The 25,510-nt window shown below is 40.2% G+C and overlaps 1 protein-coding gene across 1 annotated transcript in view; it reads left to right on the top strand.

The window, feature by feature from the left end:
• DIP-lambda (Dpr-interacting protein lambda) overlaps positions 1-21,266 on the top strand; it is a 292,234-nt gene extending 270,968 nt beyond the window's left edge. The window contains exon 10 of the mRNA XM_043210436.2: positions 20,375-21,266. Within this exon, the coding sequence (XP_043066371.1) occupies positions 20,375-20,556 (182 nt within the window). The 3' untranslated portion in view covers positions 20,557-21,266. The remainder of the gene's footprint in view (positions 1-20,374) is intronic.
• The last annotated feature ends 4,244 nt before the right edge of the window (positions 21,267-25,510 follow it).

Genomic DNA, 25,510 nt, shown 5'->3' on the forward strand with positions numbered 1-25,510 from the left:
AAAACTGCTTTGACACTTTGGATACGTGGATGGCGGCGTTATCCTGTTGAAAAATTAACTTTTTCCCAAAATATGTTTCGCCAAACGGTATCAAAACGTCGGCAATTAGTCTTATGACCATCTGAGAATTCATTCGTGTTAATAAAAAATATATAGAGGATCTTCCGGCGTATCCAAATGCGGCCCATACCATCAGTGACCCACCTCCGATATTGCGAGTATAGCAGGACTTGCGTTCACGACGGATATATCTCTAGGACATCATTTTTCCATCAGGGCCATTCAAGTTGAAATAATTATACTCTAATAATTATTTACGTGCACTTCACTGTTCGTTAATGATCGAGGAAATAGTTGAAATGGGACCTATCGGAAACTATTTTACGCCAATTACGTCATCCGATTGGGGTAAGTTTTTCACGTGTGCTCGGCTCCTCTTCCACGAGATCTTTTCTATCCTTCTTCTATTCCACCTTACGCCGCTTCCTCCTTCCGACCGGTTTTCGTTGTATTTTGCCACTTGCCACAATGTTGCTAATATGGGAAAAGGGGAGCGATCAAAGCGATTATTGTGAACGAGTTTTTGAACAAAAATTCAACAAATAACATCGAACAACCACCGTACTCTCTAGATATGGCCCCGTGTGACTTTTTCCTGTTTCCAAAACTCAAATTACCACTTCGTGGAAACCGTTTTGAGAGCCTTGAAGACATCAAAACTAATTCGCAACGAGAACTGAAGCCCATCCCAGAATATAGCTTTAAAAATTGTTTCGAGGATTAGATTGTTCGTTGGAACAATCAAGGGTGTTGCCTTAGAAGGGGCCTTTTTTGAAGGGGATATATTAAATTTGGATGATTGTTAACTTGTTTGTGTTTTATTTCAAATTTCCGGATACTTATTTGACAGTTTTTACGCTACGTTTTACGTTATCTTAGCCTATCTGCCACACTGGTAGTCACCGCATTCACTTATACATATATAGAGGTAAACATTTACTTTCGTTTTTAAGGACTTACGCTCGTTTCCGGCGATTCCGGTGGCTGAGGGTTGCATGTGCAATTACATTTACATACTAAATAAAAATCTGAATTCTCTGAGTCTCTTCTGAATTCTTTATTCTAAATTCTAATTCATCAAACGTATTAAACTTCTCTTACCCTAGTGGTAATTCGCTTGGTCAGCGCTGGGATCAGTGCTGGATGTGAGCCATTGTGGAAAATTTGGAATGGTGGTACGAGATCGGAGCAACATTAACACGGCGTGGATACACGGATGAGCCAGTTTAAATTTTGCTGCCCTGTTTCCTTGCAGGCTTGGTTGACTTCACTTAGTGCCAATTGCGTCATCCGATTGGGGTTAGTTTTGCACGTGTGCTCGGCTCTTCTCCTTCTTCCATCCTTGTTGCAAATATGGGAAAAGTCCAAGCGCGCCACGCAACTTGCGCGAGGCTAACCGGCTGATCACGCTACGGGTCCCCACAGTAATACAAATATGTCGCACCGAACTGTTTACTATCTATCCCCTACTTCCCCTCGTTTACTACTTCTTGTCTTGGTTCAATAACTATGGACTAATACGCCAACAATGTCGGCACGCTGTTACTTTAAAATTTTCACAGATTATTCCACAAATTTCGATGCGTCTGTTCCCTTTTGATAGCATATTTAAATGACTTCAGGGATAGCCCTAAAACTATCCACCTGAAACTTTGCACACAACCTTCTTTCTTTTGCACGCAGTATATAAATCGCTACCGACTATATCCTATAGTTTCCATATAACTGAACAATCGGAAACGACCTAAATTTCGTGTTTTAGAAGATAGAAAGTTGGAACTTCGTACAGGTTATTTTTTTGGTTATCGGGCGACTATATTTTATAGCTGCAATAAAACTAAACGATCGGAAAAGATATTTGGTAAAAATACCAACTTAAGTATCTTTAAAGATAGAAGCTTATGACTTTTCTTTTTAGATATTTTATTGTAATAAATTAGTTTTATTATGATGTTCTCATAATGGTCGGCCCACCCAGAGTTAGATTTCCTTTCTTGTTTTTAATTTTTTTTTAGTGTGAGAGAAAATATCGATAAACACAGGGTACAATATAGTTGGGAAACTTGACTTTAACCGTTAAAGAAATTTCTGGCGCTATAGAAATTTGCGATTTGTGGGGGCGGAAGAGGGGGTGGAAAGAATTGGTTGGAATTTACAGGAAAAACAGTCACCGGCGAGCTCTCCTCCCGCTCTTCGATGGCGTTGAGCTTTCGCTTGCCACTCCAGGATGGCCGAGGTGGGTTAGTGACGCATGCGGATGAAGTTGCAAATTTTTTTCATTAGAACATACCCTTATCTTTTAGTGACCTCATGAGCACAAAAACACAAGTTCTAGGGGTGAACGCGTAAAAAACCAAGTTAGTTCTCTTCAGTTGAAGAAATAATTTGTCCCCCCTTACCCTACCAAAACTAAGCATAGAATAAAGGTCGAATGAGGCTGTTGTAGCCTTCTTCTCTTTCAAAAAAGCGACAGGTCCCATGGTCGTACATGGTAAGATAAATCTAAACAGCCATAGGCAGACCAATGGTTCTCAAAAAGGAAAGAATCCTTAAAAACTTAGGATAAATCCAGCAGGCACCAGAACTATACATAATTGGTGCTTTCCGATCCACTCCAAACCAAGCCCAAAATGGCGGAGTCAGCCTTCCAGGTCTAGGTGGTATTAATCAGGCAAAGATAGCGGCAACCACACTAAGACCCTCCAATAAAACATTATTGAACCCCCCCCAATAATACCGAAGTCCGCTAACGACCGCTGTATTTAACGACCTCACAATATTCACAAAACAACGCACAACACGACAATTTTTAAGAAACTTTATTCCAAAATAAGAGGAAGTCATCTACACTTATGGCTCCAAGCTAAATAATAGCGTAGGCGGAGGCATATACTGAGTTGAGAATGACTTCAGAGCTGTATGAATCATCTTCTTTAACACTGCCCTGCCATGTAGTCAATCCGACTATCACATCCACGCCGATTCTTAGCCGACATCTAGGAGGTGTCAAAAACAGATCCAATTATAATACCAAAAGTTAGCCAAGCATAAGGGAAGCTTCTTTTGGATTTTTTTGAAAAAATCGATTTTTTTTTTTAATAAAATGAAAGTTACATATGTGTAGAATATACGTGCCACGGGATATTTCGATACGACGCGTATATCTTGAGCTAGAGCGTGTCAAACATACCCATGATAACAAGAAATGTATCTCAAGGCAAAGTCTCTAAAAACTTTGGTCTTATTGCAGACCCGGGGCCTTATTGTTGCTCATGATGGTTATGAGCTCAACTGTTTTCTCCTCAGTCACTGGTCGTATTGGATCGGCGTCCCTGGAAGGCTCGGCTAGCAGTCGGGCAGTTTCAGCAGCATCCTCCGGTGAGCAGCGATCGAAAGGCGTAAAGACACCTTCAAGGTGTTCGGCGAAAGCGTTGGCCTTGTCCATCTCCGATCTGCACCAGCTGCCGTCGGTTCTTTGTACAGGTTGGATCCTTTTCAGTGGCCGTATGATAAATGTGGTGACTCGCCATAAGTTATTTTGAGGGTAGCCTGGTTCGAGTTGTTCGACGAACCCGTCAAAAGCCTGCTTTCTTAGTCTTGCCAGCGTGTCTGACATACATTTGGACGTTCTATTGAAGGCGTTTTTGTCCAGCGGATTCCTCGAGAGCTTCCACACTCTCCGGAGTCGGCGCTTTTCATGTTTGAGTTCTTCGACTTCTGGGCTCCAAAAGTGTATGTCCCTGTCAGGGGCTCTTGGGTGGTTCGGGCCTTGGTGCTGCTTCAGAAGCTGCCGTCTGGATATGGGCTGTTAACCTATCTGTCGATGTCAATAGGGGAGTCAAGTGTCGGGAGATTCGAAAAAGTGACACCGCGAAGGCTCTGTGGTCCGAGAAGAGGTCTTATACTTCTCTCGCCTGAATTTCGGCAGAATCCAGTCCTCCGGAGATGGCGAAGTCTAGGACATCTGGGATTTTGTGAGGATCTGTAGGCCAGTATGTGGGTGCACCGGTCGCGGTGATAGCTCTAGTTTCCAAACTGAATCTGCCTGTATGGGGTCAAGTCCTTTGGTTTCCTAATTCTGGAGCCCCACCAGGGGTGTTAAGCATTAAAGTTCCCTCCGATTATGAACTTGGGGCCGAGGCAATCCAGATTCGAAAGATTTTTAATTTGGGCACATTGCACCCAGTATTTGCCTATGACTGGAAGTGCCTCATACTTGATGTAGCTGCGAATTAGGATGGCCGCGCCCCCGCGACCTCTACCGTTCGGGTGGTTAGCGGCAATGAGTGGTGCGAATGTCGCACTTAAGAAAGGGTCACATAGCATGTCAGTGTACACCCCGTTAATAAGTAGTTTAAATTGATTTTAAAATTTTCATGTATTTTTGAAATGGACTCAATGGACAATGAGTTGGAGTAACACCAGGATTTTTTTGGGGATCCTCTTAACATAACATTTTATGTATTTTGTTCCAACATACTTTGATTGATTTTAGTAAAGATGCCAGCAGTGTAAAATTAAGTATTTTAGTCTGGTCAAACTTTAACAAAAAGTAAACAGACCAAGCAACGCGATTAATAAACCTAAATTCTTCGTTGCGAATTCTTCGCAAATAAAAGCCGGAAAATTAATTTCCAAAGTCGCTGAGTGGTGCCAGCTTTCTTTTTTTTTTAATTTCAACTTTTATGCACGGCCACCGGATTTGTATAGCGTTATTTTGGCTGCGCATCACCAATTAATTCTTTGAGACTGAAATCATAGTCATCTTTCGGGTGTTTCGTGGCGTTTATACACACACGGTTGAAATTGGTTGAATTTGTGAAATGAAAGCCTAAACTTGGGCTCGCATAAACATAGTAAAGACAGAATTGAACAAATCTGTAAATAGTTTTTTGCAATCTTTGCCTTTAATAATAATATATGTACGACAGTGGAAGATGTGTACAACAGCAGCAGTGCATCAGCAGTATAGCAGCAGTATACAAATCAACAGTATGGCAGCAGGTATGACAGCAGTATCAAGGTCAGCAGTATGGCAACTTAAAAGAGTGCCGATAGGGCAGTATCGAATAAGCAGTGGCAGTAGAAGGGAGCAGCAGAAAAGAACGACAAAAAAAGCAGCAGACAAGAAGAACCTAATTTTAAAAATATAAGAAACCAGAACTTGTAATATTCAATACACATAATAAATACTACATAACTATCTATAAAAAAACTATAAACTATATCTATAAATAATGAGTGGAGTTAACAACAGAGTTAACAGACGAGCCCCCAGGAGGTCTTAACCAGAAAATTACAAAGTCACGCCGTCCCGAAGAATAACAAAGTGACGCCGTTCCGAAAAGTCTTAAAAAGTTAAGAAGTTGGATCACAAAAGGGAATGAGAGCAAATGAGGAAAAAGGCCAGACAGCAGGCTTCTAGAATACCGATTACGAAAGGAAAGCAGCCGTACTACACGAGGTCAGTTGCCGCAGCAGAGAAAAATTGGAAAATGAGTGAGCCGGAAAGAAACGTCGAAGCAAGTAGAGAAAAAAAAAATGAGTGAGACAAAAAGCTACGTGCAGAGTCTTGTCGAAGCAAGTGGAGGAAAAAATGTGACTAAAACACAAAGCGACGTACAGAATCGCGTCGAACCGAGTGGAGGAACAAATGTCGCAGCAATTGCAAGCTGTTCGATCGCCGAGAATACAAAAACGCTGCAGGATCTTTTTCAGCTTATGGCATTAGAAATGGGAGCAGATAAACAAAATAGCCGTTGCTCAGTTACAGCGGAAAGTTTCTTGAAAATAATTCCGTTGACAATTTCGAGCTGAATTCTGAAGCTTACGATTTGAACTTAAAAAAGATGTATGTACAGGCACGTGCCTATATGACAAAAACAGCTAAATTGTTGTTGGATTCCACTTATGTACACCAATACACAGAGACGCGGATGTTGCTGCAGGCGGAGTTAAGTCGTCAATACGTGTGCAGTGCGGATCTTCATGAGCAGCTTCGTGATCGCAAGAAAGGCAAGCAGGAATCGTTTCACGAATGTATTCTACAGAAGAGGAAGATTGCAGCACTTGCGAGCATCGATGTAAGTTCTGTAATCCGCTACATAGTAGACGGCCTGAACTTGAGGACTTTCAAATACACCCTCTTCAATTGCAAGTCTTTCAAAGAGCTGTAGGAGCAATATGACGTATTCGAACGCGTCAACGAAAATAACTTCAAGTCGTTCCAGCCGAACGATGGAAAATGATCGCCGAATCAGAAGAAACAGCACGAGTTCAACGACCGAAAGAGCTACTGTGTTAATTGTGGATCAGCTGATCATCTTCGTCTAGAGATTGTGACACATGTCTAGAGATTGCCCTGAGTCAGCTGCTGGTGTTCAAGTTGTGCGCAGCGGAAGACGGATGAAGAAGGTCATCATCAACGACGTCGAAGTGAAGTGCCTAGAAATTTACTGGAACCGATGTATCTATATTCAGAAAGTTAATCTTTAACAAAATTCCGAATGTCCTTTTGGAGAGGTGTACATCGACGCTCCGTGGACTAGAAAAAAAGATCACGTACCCAGTGGGATGCTTTTTAGCTGAGGTTGCAGTAGATCACGAGATAACCCAAAACAAATTCGTTGTCGTACAGGATAAAAATATGGAGTATGACGCATTGCTTGGATTCGACTTTGTTTCAAAGTTCAATCTTTCATTGTCGCCAGAAGGATACAAGTTTTCTTTCCTGCATGGGGACTGAACTCGATGGTGTTGAGAGATGGCTTTCCCGTCCCTGTTACCGTGATGGGAGATGGCTTTCCCATCTCTGTTACCGTGATGGACTTGGAGAATGGTTTCTTCCATGTTGCCATTGAGGAAGAGAGCAAGAAATTTACAGCGTTCATAACCAAATCCGGATTGTACGAATTCAATAGAACACCGTTTAGATTTCGGATCTCGCCAGCTGAATTCATTCGCTATGTTAATTCCCTGTTTCCCATCCCTGTTACCGTGATGGACTTGGAGAATGGTTTCTTCCATGTTGCCATTGAGGAAGAGAGCAAGAAATTTACAGCGTTCATAACCAAATCCGGATTGTACGAATTCAATAGAACACCGTTTAGATTTCGGATCTCGCCAGCTGAATTCATTCGCTATGTTAATTCCCTGTTTCCCCTCCCTGTTACCGTGATGGACTTGGAGAATGGTTTGTTCCACGTTGCCATTGAGGAAGAGAGCAAGAAATTTACAGCGTTCATAACCTAATCCGGATTGTACGAATTCAATAGAACACCGTTTGGATTTCGGATCTCGCCAGCTGAATTCATTCGCTACGTTAATTACGTATTTCAGGAGCTGATGAACAAGGACATACTCGATTTATATATGGATGATATAATAATTCACGACGAGACTGCAGAGCAATGTTTGCAAAAGATGGCACTCGTCTTTAAAAGAGCTGGGGCGTTTGGCTTGAAGATCAAGTGGCGAAAATGTCACTTCTTGCTGAGAAGAATTTACTTCTTGGGCCACAACATTGAAGACGGAAACCTGTGGCCTGGACAAGATAAGACTGCAGCGAGCAGCAAATTTTCGGTGCCGAAAGACGTCAGAGCAGTCCAAGCTTTTCTGGGGCTGACGGGATTTTTCAGAAAATTCGTTCCGAATTATTCGCAGATTGCACGCCCGTTAAGTGACCTGCTGCGCGAAGATATTCGTTTTCAAATGGCTGAGCCTCAGATGAACGCGTTCCAGAGTTTGAAGGATGCGTTGACAAAGGAACCTGTCTTGAGCTGAGTTACACACAGACGTATCAAAAGACGGATTTGCAGCGGTATTAATGCAGTGGTTCGATGACAAACTCCACCCTATCCAGTATTGGAACAAGAAGACAACAGAAGCTGAGTCGCCAGCACAGTTATATCCTGGAAGCCAGACATTCAGAAATTATCTGCTGGGATCGTCGTTTAAGCTGATAACGGATTGTTCCGCTTTTAAACAAACTCTTCAGAAGGCGGATGTACCAAGAGCAGTCACGCAGTGGATTGTTTATCTACAGGATTTCGATTTCACAGTGGAACATCGTCCTGAAGAACGATTAAAGCATGTTGACTGCCTAATTCGCTATCCCGATCGTGTTATGCTTGTCTCCTCAGAGATCACAACACGCATCAAAAACGCTTAAAGAAAAGATAAGATGCTGAAGGCAATTGTGGAAATTCTCGAAAGCCGTCCATATGACGGGTATAAGATGAAAGCTTCACTTGTCCATAAGGAGATGAACGGTAACGATTTCCTCGTAGTCCCGAAAGCGATGGAAAAAGAAGTGATTGTTGACGCCCAGAATGCAGGCCACTTTGCACTACGAAAAACTCTACATACTATTCAACAACCCTATTGGATTACACATTTGGAACAAAAAGTTCAGCAGGTTGTGAACAATTGTATAAGATGCATAATTTTCAACAAGAAACTTGGCAAGAAAGAAGGGTTCTTAAACTGCATCGATAAAGGTGATCAACCCCTTCACACGCTGCATGTTGATCATCTGGGTCCCATGGATGCTACTGGAAAACAATTTAAATACATATTTGCGATGGTGGACTCATTCACAAAGTTCATATGGCTTTTTTCTACGAAGACTGCAAGCTGCGGATCACATGAAGGAAAACGGTATTGAACACGTTTTGAGCACAACTGGAGTTTCCCCCGGAAATGGTCAGATCGAAAGGGTGAATCGCACGATCTTGTCGATTACTTCTAAGATTTCGGCAAATGATCCATCCAAGTGGTTTAAGGTAGTACCTAAGGTGCAGAGAGCTGTTAATTCCCACGTACATGCGTCTACTAAGAAGTCACCATTTGAGCTAATGTTTGGTGTGAAGATGAACAATAAACCAGCCAATCGTATTTTACAGCTTCTATGTATTCAAAATTCGACGAGCAACGGCAGCAGCTTAGAAAAGATGCAAAGGTCGAAATTGAACGCGCTCAGGATTCCTACAAGAAGCACTATAACCTAAGCCAGAATTCAATTAAAAAGTTGGTATGGCAGCAGTATGAAGGTCAGCAGTATGGCAACTTAAAAGAGTGGCGGTAGGGCAGTATCGAATAAGCAGTGGCAGTAGAAGGGAGCAGCAGAAAAGAACGACAAAAAAAGCAGCAGACAAGAAGAACCTAATTTTAAAAATATAAGAAACCAGAACTTGTAATATTCAATACACATAATAAATACTACTTAACTATCTATAAAAAAACTATAAACTATATCTATAAATAATGAGTGGAGTTAACAACAGAGTTAACAGACGAGCCCCCAGGAGGTCTTAACCAGAAAATTACAAAGTCACGCCGTCCCGAAGAATAACAAAGTGACGCCGTTCCGAAAAGTCTTAAAAAGTTAAGAAGTTGGATCACAAAAGGGAATGAGAGCAAATGAGGAAAAAGGCCAGACAGCAGGCTTCTAGAATACCGATTACGAAAGGAAAGCAGCCGTACTACACGAGGTCAGTTGCCGCAGCAGAGAAAAATTGGAAAATGAGTGAGCCGGAAAGAAACGTCGAAGCAAGTAGAGAAAAAAAAAATGAGTGAGACAAAGAGCTACGTGCAGAGTCTTGTCGAAGCAAGTGGAGGAAAAAATGTGACTAAAACACAAAGCGACGTACAGAATCGCGTCGAACCGAGTGGAGGAACAAATGTCGCAGCAATTGCAAGCTGTTCGATCGCCGAGAATACAAAAACGCTGCAGGATCTTTTTCAGCTTATGGCATTAGAAATGGGAGCAGATAAACAAAATAGCCGTTGCTCAGTTACAGCGGAAAGTTTCTTGAAAATAATTCCGTTGACAATTTCGAGCTGAATTCTGAAGCTTACGATTTGAACTTAAAAAAGATGTATGTACAGGCACGTGCCTATATGACAAAAACAGCTAAATTGTTGTTGGATTCCACTTATGTACACCAATACACAGAGACGCGGATGTTGCTGCAGGCGGAGTTAAGTCGTCAATACGTGTGCAGTGCGGATCTTCATGAGCAGCTTCGTGATCGCAAGAAAGGCAAGCAGGAATCGTTTCACGAATGTATTCTACAGAAGAGGAAGATTGCAGCACTTGCGAGCATCGATGTAAGTTCTGTAATCCGCTACATAGTAGACGGCCTGAACTTGAGGACTTTCAAATACACCCTCTTCAATTGCAAGTCTTTCAAAGAGCTGTAGGAGCAATATGACGTATTCGAACGCGTCAACGAAAATAACTTCAAGTCGTTCCAGCCGAACGATGGAAAATGATCGCCGAATCAGAAGAAACAGCACGAGTTCAACGACCGAAAGAGCTACTGTGTTAATTGTGGATCAGCTGATCATCTTCGTCTAGAGATTGTGACACATGTCTAGAGATTGCCCTGAGTCAGCTGCTGGTGTTCAAGTTGTGCGCAGCGGAAGACGGATGAAGAAGGTCATCATCAACGACGTCGAAGTGAAGTGCCTAGAAATTTACTGGAACCGATGTATCTATATTCAGAAAGTTAATCTTTAACAAAATTCCGAATGTCCTTTTGGAGAGGTGTACATCGACGCTCCGTGGACTAGAAAAAAAGATCACGTACCCAGTGGGATGCTTTTTAGCTGAGGTTGCAGTAGATCACGAGATAACCCAAAACAAATTCGTTGTCGTACAGGATAAAAATATGGAGTATGACGCATTGCTTGGATTCGACTTTGTTTCAAAGTTCAATCTTTCATTGTCGCCAGAAGGATACAAGTTTTCTTTCCTGCATGGGGACTGAACTCGATGGTGTTGAGAGATGGCTTTCCCGTCCCTGTTACCGTGATGGGAGATGGCTTTCCCATCTCTGTTACCGTGATGGACTTGGAGAATGGTTTCTTCCATGTTGCCATTGAGGAAGAGAGCAAGAAATTTACAGCGTTCATAACCAAATCCGGATTGTACGAATTCAATAGAACACCGTTTAGATTTCGGATCTCGCCAGCTGAATTCATTCGCTATGTTAATTCCCTGTTTCCCCTCCCTGTTACCGTGATGGACTTGGAGAATGGTTTGTTCCACGTTGCCATTGAGGAAGAGAGCAAGAAATTTACAGCGTTCATAACCTAATCCGGATTGTACGAATTCAATAAAACACCGTTTGGATTTCGGATCTCGCCAGCTGAATTCATTCGCTACGTTAATTACGTATTTCAGGAGCTGATGAACAAGGACATACTCGATTTATATATGGATGATATAATAATTCACGACGAGACTGCAGAGCAATGTTTGCAAAAGATGGCACTCGTCTTTAAAAGAGCTGGGGCGTTTGGCTTGAAGATCAAGTGGCGAAAATGTCACTTCTTGCTGAGAAGAATTTACTTCTTGGGCCACAACATTGAAGACGGAAACCTGTGGCCTGGACAAGATAAGACTGCAGCGAGCAGCAAATTTTCGGTGCCGAAAGACGTCAGAGCAGTCCAAGCTTTTCTGGGGCTGACGGGATTTTTCAGAAAATTCGTTCCGAATTATTCGCAGATTGCACGCCCGTTAAGTGACCTGCTGCGCGAAGATATTCGTTTTCAAATGGCTGAGCCTCAGATGAACGCGTTCCAGAGTTTGAAGGATGCGTTGACAAAGGAACCTGTCTTGAGCTGAGTTACACACAGACGTATCAAAAGACGGATTTGCAGCGGTATTAATGCAGTGGTTCGATGACAAACTCCACCCTATCCAGTATTGGAACAAGAAGACAACAGAAGCTGAGTCGCCAGCACAGTTATATCCTGGAAGCCAGACATTCAGAAATTATCTGCTGGGATCGTCGTTTAAGCTGATAACGGATTGTTCCGCTTTTAAACAAACTCTTCAGAAGGCGGATGTACCAAGAGCAGTCACGCAGTGGATTGTTTATCTACAGGATTTCGATTTCACAGTGGAACATCGTCCTGAAGAACGATTAAAGCATGTTGACTGCCTAATTCGCTATCCCGATCGTGTTATGCTTGTCTCCTCAGAGATCACAACACGCATCAAAAACGCTTAAAGAAAAGATAAGATGCTGAAGGCAATTGTGGAAATTCTCGAAAGCCGTCCATATGACGGGTATAAGATGAAAGCTTCACTTGTCCATAAGGAGATGAACGGTAATGATTTCCTCGTAGTCCCGAAAGCGATGGAAAAAGAAGTGATTGTTGACGCCCAGAATGCAGGCCACTTTGCACTACAAAAAACTCTACATACTATTCAACAACCCTATTGGATTACACATTTGGAGCAAAAAGTTCAGCAGGTTGTGAACAATTGTATAAGATGCATAATTTTCAACAAGAAACTTGGCAAGAAAGAAGGGTTCTTAAACTGCATCGATAAAGGTGATCAACCCCTTCACACGCTGCATGTTGATCATCTGGGTCCCATGGATGCTACTGGAAAACAATTTAAATACATATTTGCGATGGTGGACTCATTCACAAAGTTCATATGGCTTTTTCCTACGAAGACTGCAAGCTGCGGATCACATGAAGGAAAACGGTATTGAACACGTTTTGAGCACAACTGGAGTTTCCCGCGGAAATGGTCAGATCGAAAGGGTGAATCGCACGATCTTGTCGATTACTTCTAAGATTTCGGCAAATGATCCATCCAAGTGGTTTAAGGTAGTACCTAAGGTGCAGAGAGCTGTTAATTCCCACGTACATGCGTCTACTAAGAAGTCACCATTTGAGCTAATGTTTGGTGTGAAGATGAACAATAAACCAGCCAATCGTATTTTACAGCTTCTATGTATTCAAACTTCGACGAGCAACGGCAGCAACTTAGAAAAGATGCAAAGGTCGAAATTGAACGCGCTCAGGATTCCTACAAGAAGCACTATAACCTAAGCCAGAATTCAATTAAAAAGTTGGTATGGCAGCAGTATGAAGGTCAGCAGTATGGCAACTTAAAAGAGTGGCGGTAGGGCAGTATCGAATAAGCAGTGGCAGTAGAAGGGAGCAGCAGAAAAGAACGACAAAAAAAGCAGCAGACAAGAAGAACCTAATTTTAAAAATATAAGAAACCAGAACTTGTAATATTCAATACACATAATAAATACTACTTAACTATCTATAAAAAAACTATAAACTATATCTATAAATAATGAGTGGAGTTAACAACAGAGTTAACAGACGAGCCCCCAGGAGGTCTTAACCAGAAAATTACAAAGTCACGCCGTCCCGAAGAATAACAAAGTGACGCCGTTCCGAAAAGTCTTAAAAAGTTAAGAAGTTGGATCACAAAAGGGAATGAGAGCAAATGAGGAAAAAGGCCAGACAGCAGGCTTCTAGAATACCGATTACGAAAGGAAAGCAGCCGTACTACACGAGGTCAGTTGCCGCAGCAGAGAAAAATTGGAAAATGAGTGAGCCGGAAAGAAACGTCGAAGCAAGTAGAGAAAAAAAAAAATGAGTGAGACAAAGAGCTACGTGCAGAGTCTTGTCGAAGCAAGTGGAGGAAAAAATGTGACTAAAACACAAAGCGACGTACAGAATCGCGTCGAACCGAGTGGAGGAACAAATGTCGCAGCAATTGCAAGCTGTTCGATCGCCGAGAATACAAAAACGCTGCAGGATCTTTTTCAGCTTATGGCATTAGAAATGGGAGCAGATAAACAAAATAGCCGTTGCTCAGTTACAGCGGAAAGTTTCTTGAAAATAATTCCGTTGACAATTTCGAGCTGAATTCTGAAGCTTACGATTTGAACTTAAAAAAGATGTATGTACAGGCACGTGCCTATATGACAAAAACAGCTAAATTGTTGTTGGATTCCACTTATGTACACCAATACACAGAGACGCGGATGTTGCTGCAGGCGGAGTTAAGTCGTCAATACGTGTGCAGTGCGGATCTTCATGAGCAGCTTCGTGATCGCAAGAAAGGCAAGCAGGAATCGTTTCACGAATGTATTCTACAGAAGAGGAAGATTGCAGCACTTGCGAGCATCGATGTAAGTTCTGTAATCCGCTACATAGTAGACGGCCTGAACTTGAGGACTTTCAAATACACCCTCTTCAATTGCAAGTCTTTCAAAGAGCTGTAGGAGCAATATGACGTATTCGAACGCGTCAACGAAAATAACTTCAAGTCGTTCCAGCCGAACGATGGAAAATGATCGCCGAATCAGAAGAAACAGCACGAGTTCAACGACCGAAAGAGCTACTGTGTTAATTGTGGATCAGCTGATCATCTTCGTCTAGAGATTGTGACACATGTCTAGAGATTGCCCTGAGTCAGCTGCTGGTGTTCAAGTTGTGCGCAGCGGAAGACGGATGAAGAAGGTCATCATCAACGACGTCGAAGTGAAGTGCCTAGAAATTTACTGGAACCGATGTATCTATATTCAGAAAGTTAATCTTTAACAAAATTCCGAATGTCCTTTTGGAGAGGTGTACATCGACGCTCCGTGGACTAGAAAAAAAGATCACGTACCCAGTGGGATGCTTTTTAGCTGAGGTTGCAGTAGATCACGAGATAACCCAAAACAAATTCGTTGTCGTACAGGATAAAAATATGGAGTATGACGCATTGCTTGGATTCGACTTTGTTTCAAAGTTCAATCTTTCATTGTCGCCAGAAGGATACAAGTTTTCTTTCCTGCATGGGGACTGAACTCGATGGTGTTGAGAGATGGCTTTCCCGTCCCTGTTACCGTGATGGGAGATGGCTTTCCCATCTCTGTTACCGTGATGGACTTGGAGAATGGTTTCTTCCATGTTGCCATTGAGGAAGAGAGCAAGAAATTTACAGCGTTCATAACCAAATCCGGATTGTACGAATTCAATAGAACACCGTTTAGATTTCGGATCTCGCCAGCTGAATTCATTCGCTATGTTAATTCCCTGTTTCCCCTCCCTGTTACCGTGATGGACTTGGAGAATGGTTTGTTCCACGTTGCCATTGAGGAAGAGAGCAAGAAATTTACAGCGTTCATAACCTAATCCGGATTGTACGAATTCAATAAAACACCGTTTGGATTTCGGATCTCGCCAGCTGAATTCATTCGCTACGTTAATTACGTATTTCAGGAGCTGATGAACAAGGACATACTCGATTTATATATGGATGATATAATAATTCACGACGAGACTGCAGAGCAATGTTTGCAAAAGATGGCACTCGTCTTTAAAAGAGCTGGGGCGTTTGGCTTGAAGATCAAGTGGCGAAAATGTCACTTCTTGCTGAGAAGAATTTACTTCTTGGGCCACAACATTGAAGACGGAAACCTGTGGCCTGGACAAGATAAGACTGCAGCGAGCAGCAAATTTTCGGTGCCGAAAGACGTCAGAGCAGTCCAAGCTTTTCTGGGGCTGACGGGATTTTTCAGAAAATTCGTTCCGAATTATTCGCAGATTGCACGCCCGTTAAGTGACCTGCTGCGCGAAGATATTCGTTTTCAAATGGCTGAGCCTCAGATGAACGCGTTCCAGAGTTTGAAGGATGCGTTGACAAAGGAACCTGTCTTGAGCTGAGTTACACACAGACGTATCAAAAGACGGATTTGCAGCGGTATTAATGCAGTGGTTCGATGACAAACTCCACCCTATCCAGTATTGGAACAAGAAGACAACAGAAGCTGAGTCGCCAGCACAGTTATATCCTGGAAGCCAGACATTCAGAAATTATCTGCTAGGATCGTCGTTTAAGCTGATAACGGATTGTTCCGCTTTTAAACAAACTCTTCAGAAGGCGGATGTACCAAGAGCAGTCACGCAGTGGATTGTTTATCTACAGGATTTCGATTTCACAGTGGAACATCGTCCTGAAGAACGATTAAAGCATGTTGACTGCCTAATTCGCTATCCCGATCGTGTTATGCTTGTCTCCTCAGAGATCACAACACGCATCAAAAACGCTTAAAGAAAAGATAAGATGCTGAAGGCAATTGTGGAAATTCTCGAAAGCCGTCCATATGACGGGTATAAGATGAAAGCTTCACTTGTCCATAAGGAGATGAACGGTAACGATTTCCTCGTAGTCCCGAAAGCGATGGAAAAAGAAGTGATTGTTGACGCCCAGAATGCAGGCCACTTTGCACTACAAAAAACTCTACATACTATTCAACAACCCTATTGGATTACACATTTGGAGCAAAAAGTTCAGCAGGTTGTGAACAATTGTATAAGATGCATAATTTTCAACAAGAAACTTGGCAAGAAAGAAGGGTTCTTAAACTGCATCGATAAAGGTGATCAACCCCTTCACACGCTGCATGTTGATCATCTGGGTCCCATGGATGCTACTGGAAAACAATTTAAATACATATTTGCGATGGTGGACTCATTCACAAAGTTCATATGGCTTTTTCCTACGAAGACTGCAAGCTGCGGATCACATGAAGGAAAACGGTATTGAACACGTTTTGAGCACAACTGGAGTTTCCCGCGGAAATGGTCAGATCGAAAGGGTGAATCGCACGATCTTGTCGATTACTTCTAAGATTTCGGCAAATGATCCATCCAAGTGGTTTAAGGTAGTACCTAAGGTGCAGAGAGCTGTTAATTCCCACGTACATGCGTCTACTAAGAAGTCACCATTTGAGCTAATGTTTGGTGTGAAGATGAACAATAAACCAGCCAATCGTATTTTACAGCTTCTATGTATTCAAACTTCGACGAGCAACGGCAGCAGCTTAGAAAAGATGCAAAGGTCGAAATTGAACGCGCTCAGGATTCCTACAAGAAGCACTATAACCTAAGCCAGAATTCAATTAAAAAGTTGGTATGGCAGCAGTATGAAGGTCAGCAGTATGGCAACTTAAAAGAGTGGCGGTAGGGCAGTATCGAATAAGCAGTGGCAGTAGAAGGGGGCAGCAGAAAAGAACGACAAAAAAAGCAGCAGACAAGAAGAACCTAATTTTAAAAATATAAGAAACCAGAACTTTTAATATTCAATACACATAACAAATGCTACATAACTATCTATAACAGTGGTCGGCACGCCAATACATTGATATGATTTTACCGCATTAGTGTTAGTAACGAATAGCAAAAAGTAGGCTGTGAGCATGACGTTTCACACATTTATACTGTATGTGTGTGGCAGAGCTCGGGCAGAGAAATTTCCTATGCCCTCGGGATAGGGCCGTGCCGACCACTGATCTATAATTAAACTGAGTGGAGTTTACAACTTTCCTCACATATATGAAGAGCGATAACAACGGTGACAAAAAGGCCGTGGAACCGAGTCACGTCACGGGTGTTTCTAAAGGCCAGATTTTCCGGCAGCTGCAAGACCCGGCCATAATCATAATATATACATACTACCAAGCCCGGCAAACTCCGTTTTGCCGCCAGATGGATTCGTTTTATGTAACATTTCGTTTTGTTATTAAAAGATTAAGACCTTTTTTTTTATTTTTTGTTATTAAAAGATTAAGACCTTTTTTTTTTATTTATATTTGAAAATGCGTGGGTCTCCAATATAAGATGATGGGAGATGTCAGACGCTTTTTAATAAACCACATTTTCATTTTTTTGGTCTGACGTTATCAAAAACAAAGCAGATGGTTTTCCAACTCGTGAGCACGCAACGTATAACTGCCCATGTTAAAATCAATGATTTTCGAAATTTATGCAGCAAACGTTAACCGATTGGCCTTGTCTCTTATGAATTTGAAATGAAAATAATCTCCACAGTGCTTCATTAGTATGACGTATCTGCCCATATGGAAGTTGCTTATTTCGTCATTCGTATTTTCCGACGCAACACCAAACACAGCCATGTCGCTGCCTTTTGTGACGTACTTGCACAAATATTTGATTGATTTGGCCAAATCAACGTTTGCATGTGTTTCGAAAGTTCGTGATAGCAGCTTACAATATGCTACAATGTATTAATTTCCGATCTCAATCTCTTGATTTTTAATTTTAACTTTGATAGTTCGGCCATTATTTTCTTTTGAACGCCGACGATAAACTGGATATCCATCATTCCCTGTGACTGTTTCAGCAAGTAACGGTCGCGGATATCACTTTTGTATCACTTTGTTTTGTGCACTTTTCATCATGGAATGCATAGTCTATGCACCATCTGAGTCGTTACAATGTCGTGTAGATGGGGTTCAGTGACTGGATCAGGAATTTCAGCTGATATCATGTCATATACTTCATTTAAATGTAATTTGTTCAGCAAACAAATAGGGATATGACAATGCGGTAGTCCATGCTTCTGTCATTCCACCGAGTTCATATAACAACGTGTGTCACCAAAAACTCGATACTTAGTAAGCACATCCATCAAAACCTTGAGTTTTTGCTAAAATACCCTGGCGATTATATCATGGCCATGGTTTTTGGCCCAATTCCAACTCTCGTTCAATTTCGGTCCACTTCGGATTGCATGGAAACGTAATAAATAAATCCGGAGTTACACAATTTCGCACGTATGTCATAGCGTCTTGAGCGTATTCTTGCAAGTTAAATTATTTGTAGTTCGGTGAATTATAAAAATGTAAATTTTATTTTTTAATTATACAACTTGGTGTTAAACCTTTATTTATTAAACGTAATTATTACAAGACACTTTGATTTCCCTTAAATATTTTTTGTCAACCGTTCGCGGTCTTGGTCAAAAAGGGACTGCCTTCTTAATTCTAAATCTGATCCAAAGAACCTCGGTCATCAGTTGTGTTTAGATTAGAGACTTAAGATGAAAATGTCGCATCTTATTGTGAAATTCAATTAAGCTGATCGATGCAATTTGGTGGGTACTTGAAACGCAAAAGGCGTAATTGATTGGGCTTCGGAGGGAAGCTGATGTTTACTTTTGATTTTGATTTATTTATGGGGAACCGAGATCGGACCTCAGAGCCAAAGACAAAGCCGAAAGCAAATGCAGAGTTTGAAAGTATTGTTTATAAAATTCATAAGTGGAAAGCCATAAGTGGCCTGGATTTATGGGTTGGATAATTGAGCCAAAGACAAAGCCAAAGGCAAACGCAGAGATTGAAAATATTGTTTATAAAAGCCATAAGTGGCCTGTATTTACGGGTTGGATAACTTGCATGTGGCGTGGGCATCCGATATAAGATGATGGGATAATCGTCAGACGTCCAATATTCTGAACATCATCATCTGAATGAATAGAATCACTCCTTATAGCATAAAGTCCTTACATGTATAGACATACATGTCGACAGAAAATTGTTGGAATAGCCGACGGCACTTTAGAATGACATTCTCTTCATGTGTAAACTCTCTTCAATCATCATACGATACGCATAATAATTCATTGCGCTTAGATTTTTATTCGTTGATTCGTTGATGCAAAATTAAATGAATTGTTAATGGAAACCAATAATAGCAATAATTAGTGTGTGAATATTGTACCTGTAATTGGATCGACCATCTTCAACGTGATGTCGTATCCGTCTTGCCCTTGCCAATAAATGATTAAATATTGTAACGCATCGTACAAACGATGCATGATATTGCTTCTCCGCTGACAACGACAATGTCTCGCGATTTAGTTGGATCTCCAACAATAATTGCAGCAACATCATTAACAGTGGATGCATTGAATCTTCGGACATGTTCACCTGTTGGGGTACAATCCGCTCTTATGTCAAATTTGTACGTATTTGATGGCATTCGTTCCAATGCTGTTTTGAACATATTAACCACAGCCTTATTAGCGTGAAAAAATGCTTGCAACTGTTCAATAACTCGTCTCTTTAAATGTTGCGATCCCTGTATATTGCACCGCACATTTAGCTGGTCCACTATCGACGAAATGAAATATATTTGCAGAAATTGATGCAGTGCATCTGGTGTTGGCATAATTTACGAAGTTCATCTTACCACAAAACAAAACGAATAACTTATTTTTTCTTTCAAATTTTTTCACAATTTGACAGAAAACACATTGCCGGTTTTTCCCATGAAATCAGCGGAGAACAATGAGTAGCTGTCAAACAATGTTTTACGCGCCTGCGCCCTCTACTTAAAATATTGGTTTATCGAATAGTATGTTTAACCACTAGCCATACAGCATGTAATAGTTAACCAGCCTGAGACCTTTCCAACGAATGAAAAACCGTTTTAATCGGTCATGCCGTTTTCATGTGATGTCGTGACAACGAAAAACTGGTTTCATTTTTATATAGGTATTACATATAGATGTATGCATGTTACACATAAATATTTTTTGGTTATTTTAGCTTGGTTTATTTAATAACTGAAGTTAACATTTTAATGCTTAGACCATATTCTTAAATTATTTTAATGTTTATATTCATATTATATTAAATAATATATACCAATGCTAACTAAATATCAAATATTTTATTTCTGTTTATTTTAGTTCACACGCAACGACCAACACATCCTGGATCTGAAAACATTTATAGGACTTCGGACTCGGTACCATCACCTCATTCCCCTTGGTTACCTTCAAATAGTGGCTCATTGTCTATTTTCTTCACTGCAAACAGAAAATATTTTCTCAAGTTGTTTTCAGTTTATTTTTTTAATGCGCGAATGTAGACATATACTTACTCTACAAACCACTATTAATTAATACTTAATAAGAATACAAATAAATTCTACTGATTGGCACCTAATGCTTGAATTCCAGTTAAATGCTCGAAACACATTTTTGCTGATGTGGCACACATATCCATTTTTTTAAAAAACTACTCACAATAGAATATTTATTATCGGCTAAAATTTTAATTTATTTAAAATATCTTATTTTTCGTTTTCTTAGTGTGCAATACTAAATATACAATGCTTGTATCTACAATCTACTATAATACTATATTAAAAACTCGGAACTGGTTTACTTATGAATGGCAGTTGTAATTGTACTACATTTAAAACATTCTGGCACTTCTTTAATAAACTAGAACAACTTCACTCAACAGCAAAAAACCTAAAAATGAGAAATAATTAAGAACGAGTGAGAAAAATTATTTTCCAATGCAATTTTTTTCTAATGATTCAATTTAATTTACCACAAACACGACAATACTAGATGGTTGCTTCAATTGTTCAATTTCCAAACTTCTATTATTCATTATTTTCCAAACGGCTTCTTATCGAGAAGGAGCAAGATGTTACAAGAAGCTTGCATGAGAATTTAAAATATATTTACAAATACTTAGCAGCACATTGCGCGAAATGTACCATTATGCATCCACTATGTACCATTATGTAAGCCTGCAATGGATCGGTCATAAACTTCCGTTCTTCTTTCCGTAGGTCCAATCTTTACTCAATCTTTAGAATTCTATTATAACCATAATTTTATCTAAACGTGTTTAATGATTAGACCAGTGGGAGGAAAACTCTAATTTTCCATTCCGCGTGCATAAAGTGAGAAATCGCAGCGCTGCCGACACACTGACAGTGCGAGCACTCTCATATTTTTTTAATAGCTCTCTCATTTGCTCTCATTTTGACTAATTTGACAGCCCAAACTTAAAAATCCAAATGTTTACACTGAGAAAAATGTTCTCCTAATTGGGTTGGAACAAGTTTTCTCCATAGAAAATATAGAGGGGGAACAGTAGTTTTTTATTTGTTTAAGAACTCTTGCTAGCAAAGCTCTCTTTAAAATAAAATAAACTATTTTAGTGGCCATTCCAACTTTTGAATTAACGAAAAATGAAATAAACAAGAAAGGAAAGCTAACTTCGGGCGGAGCCGAAGTTGATATACCCTTGCATTTAAAACTGGATATATATCGGAAACATCGGATAAAAATGGCCGATCCTTATGAGAATATTATAGTAAATCCAATTAATTACAACAAAATATATAAAAAAAAGTCCCAAGCTTCTATCTTTAAAAATACCAAAGTTGGTATTTCTACCAAATACCATTTTCCGATTTCCAAAGGAAAGATGGGTGTGTGCCAAGTTTCAAGTCGATAGCTTTAAAACTGAGAGACTAGTTTTCGTAAAAACAGACAGACGGACAGACAGACATGCTCATATCAACTAAGGAGGTGATCCTGATCAAGAATATACATACTGTATAGGGTCGGAGATGTGTCCTTCACTGCGTTGCACACTTTTGGACAAAGTTATAATACCCTGTGCAAGGGTATAAAAACTACGTTTTTTCGCTCAGTGAATGCTCTGCTCTCATTGTTTTTCTCTGCTACGGACACAGTCAAATTTAAAACATGTGTAGGACATAGTCCTCTTATGGTTACTAAAATTTGATAGGTTGGTTCAGGATAGGTTGGTGTAAAAAAAAATAAAGTGTGAAAAAGTTGAAAGTTTTAATTTTATAACGTATAAACGGATATGCTTTTATGGTGTATGGAGGTGATTCAGGTAAAGAAGATATATTTATAATTTTTAGGGTCAAAGATGTATCCATAATAATGATACCCTCTGCAAGGATATAAAATATGTACATTTATATGTTTAAGTTTTTTTTTGTGAAACATTTAAGTTTATTATAATAATGGGAATTTTTTGTGAAACATTTAAGTTTATTATAATAATGGGAATAATAAGTCAGTACACGCCCAGTATCACATGCATGGGCGTGTAAAATTTGGTACAAGCGACAATCAGAAGAAAAAATATCGAAAATACGGTTAAGGACGGATAAGGCCCTAAATAGATCTTTTAAATCGTCAGTTGTCAATTGCTATTTTACATTTCTGAAAAATGTATGAGCTTTTAATTTTCTGGGAGATGAGCTAATACTTTGGCAAACTCCAAATACCCGCTGGAACGAGCAGGTTCCACAGCGCAACAAGTTAAGGAATTTTTGCGCGAAAACGAATGAGGGATAGCCGAGTGGTCGAGATTATCCTCGAGACATCCACTTTTTGTTTATTTAAAATCTATTTTTAATAGATTTTGTTTTGTTTTTTAGTGTTTTCCAAAATTTATAATCCAATCAAGAAAAATACAACATTTTAAAATCACCTTAAGCCTAGTACTCTGACGACGAAAATCCGCTGTAACACGTGTGATAGCGAAATCGCTCTTTATTTGGCTACCGAGCTAGTGTGACCAAAAAAATTAAGGAAAAGGGTAATACTGAACAGCTGTTGCTTGTTAACAAAAAACAAATAAGCAAGAATGAATTCAAACCGATTGGATTTTGGTGTTTTCTTTATGTATTTCGCCGCTAAGGAGCTGATAAAGAAAGAGATTAAGGATTGCCCTCCCAGGCATTATTTAGGCTTATGGCATTAAAATGCCCCTTGTGGGTCAAATCTCATATTATGGGCTTCGCCCTGACCGCACTTATTAACTTAACTTTGTCCTCGCGTGCCGAAAATTTTTCTGTCCGACAATTATATTTCTCTTTCAATTTTCGCTCTAGTTTGGGGTGTAAAAATAAATCAAATGAATTATTGTTGCACCCCGAGATCAGCTGTTTACTATTTTGATCTGGCAAAGCCATTCAATTTGACAGCCATCATTTTCGTCGTTAGAGTACCGGCAAAATCTAGGAGGCACAAATTTCTTCTCCTTCCTTTTTTCACACCGCTTTTTTTATATGGAGTTCGGCCGCTGTAACACGTTTTACAGCGGATTTTTGTCGTCAGAGTACTAGGCTTCAAACTTAACCTTAACAATAGAATTCTCTCTTTCCCTCCTTCATCAGCCAGCCGTTTGACGTGGAACACGCTCTCAAATGTTTTAATTTTTACAGCGGGTTCCACGACGCGGCCTGCCAATACTCCTTAGAACCCGCACTTATAGAGATTTTTACCACGGGTTACACTACGAACTGAGACGATGTTAACCCGCTGTAAAAATCTATAGGAGACATCTCCGACCCTGTAAAGTATATATATATTCTTGATCAGGATCACTGAGTTGATATGAGCATGTCCGTCTGTCCGTCTTCCTGTCTCTCTGTTTCTTTAAGTTTTAAAGCTATCGACTTAAAACTTCGAACACACTATTTGTTCTACTACCACATCGGCGCATTGTAAACAGAAAAGTTGGCTAATTAAAATTTGGGAGCCAAAACATTTATACGCCGTCGTGGGAGCAGTCACGACGAGTTGCATTGACAGTCATACAAAGGCACATATTTTTTTGACGCATGCCTGTAAAGCACATGTCGGCACGGCCCTATCCCGAGGGTATAGGAAATTTCTCTGCCCGAGCTCTACCACACACACACAGTATAAATGTGTCAAACGTCATGCTCACAGCCTACTTTCTGCTATTCGTTACTAACACTAATGCGTTTAAATCATATTAATGTATTGGGGTGCCGACCACTGCTGTAAAGAGTTCTAAAAATTGAATCGTACGTTTGTGCGTTCTCCCCTTACCAACAAGCTTGACGAAAAATGTTGACTGTTTGGGGCCCTGATGACCCATCTATATACTTTATAATCTTTGATACAAGTTTACCACCGGTGAAGGTATAATAAATTTGGTGTGTGCAAAGTATGCAAAACAGTGAAGTGAGTGAATAATATATACTGGGTTATGTATGGGTATGTATGGGTGAACTTCCGAAACGCACCCACGCCTAATTGGGCTTAAAACGTACAGGGTACAGCCATTCTTATGTTCTGATTCCAGTAAAAATAGTAAAAACATCCGAAAAGGATCTTTTCTGGAAAGAAAGAGGTAAAACCTATTTGTGTTTGTTTATTGCTAATATTTCATTGTATGACATGTATGACCTTTTCGAGTTTAAAGCCTAGTACTGTGACGATGAAAATCCGCTGTCGCACGAGTGACAACTGTCAAACTCCATATAAAAAAAACGGTGTAAAAAAAGGAAGAAGAAGAAATTTTTGTCTCCTAGATTTTCCGGTACTCTGACGACGAAATCGAATTGAATGGCGTTGCCGGATCAAAAAAAATAAACAGCTGATTTTGGGGTGTTGGAAGAATTAATTTTATTTATTTCGATAGCTAAAACATGGAGCGAAAATTTGAAAGAAAAAATTGTCGGACCGAAAAAATTTCGGCCCGCGAGGATAAAGTCAAGCTTATTAGTGCGGTCAAGGCCCATTATATGGGATTTGACCTACAAGGGGCATTTTAATTCCATAAAATGGCATAGAAATGATTTGTGATTGATTTCGATTTTGACCTAGTTTTCTTTTCCTAATCAGCTCCTTAGCGGGGAAATACATAAAGAAAACACCAAAATCCAAGCGGTTTGAATTCATTTTTGCTTATTTGTTTTTTGTTTACAAACAACAGCTGTTCAGTATTACCCTTTTTCTTCATTTTTTTGGTCACACTAGCTCGGTAGCTGAATAAAGTGCGATTTCGCTAGCGGATTTTCGACAACTGATTTTCGTCGTCCCAGTACTATGCTTAAAACTGTATACTATAGTCCAAACAACTTGATTGGTTGGCCAAAATTTAATTAATGACCATCTGACAGACCATTAATTTTATTAAAAAATTGCATCGATTTTGCCACATTTGCGAAATCCGAGACTAAACTCACCTGAATATACTCAAACCCCTGTGAAGAGGAAAAGTGA

The sequence above is a fragment of the Drosophila bipectinata genome, chromosome 2R (assembly GCF_030179905.1).
Source record: "Drosophila bipectinata strain 14024-0381.07 chromosome 2R, DbipHiC1v2, whole genome shotgun sequence".
NCBI lineage: Eukaryota > Metazoa > Arthropoda > Insecta > Diptera > Drosophilidae > Drosophila > Drosophila bipectinata.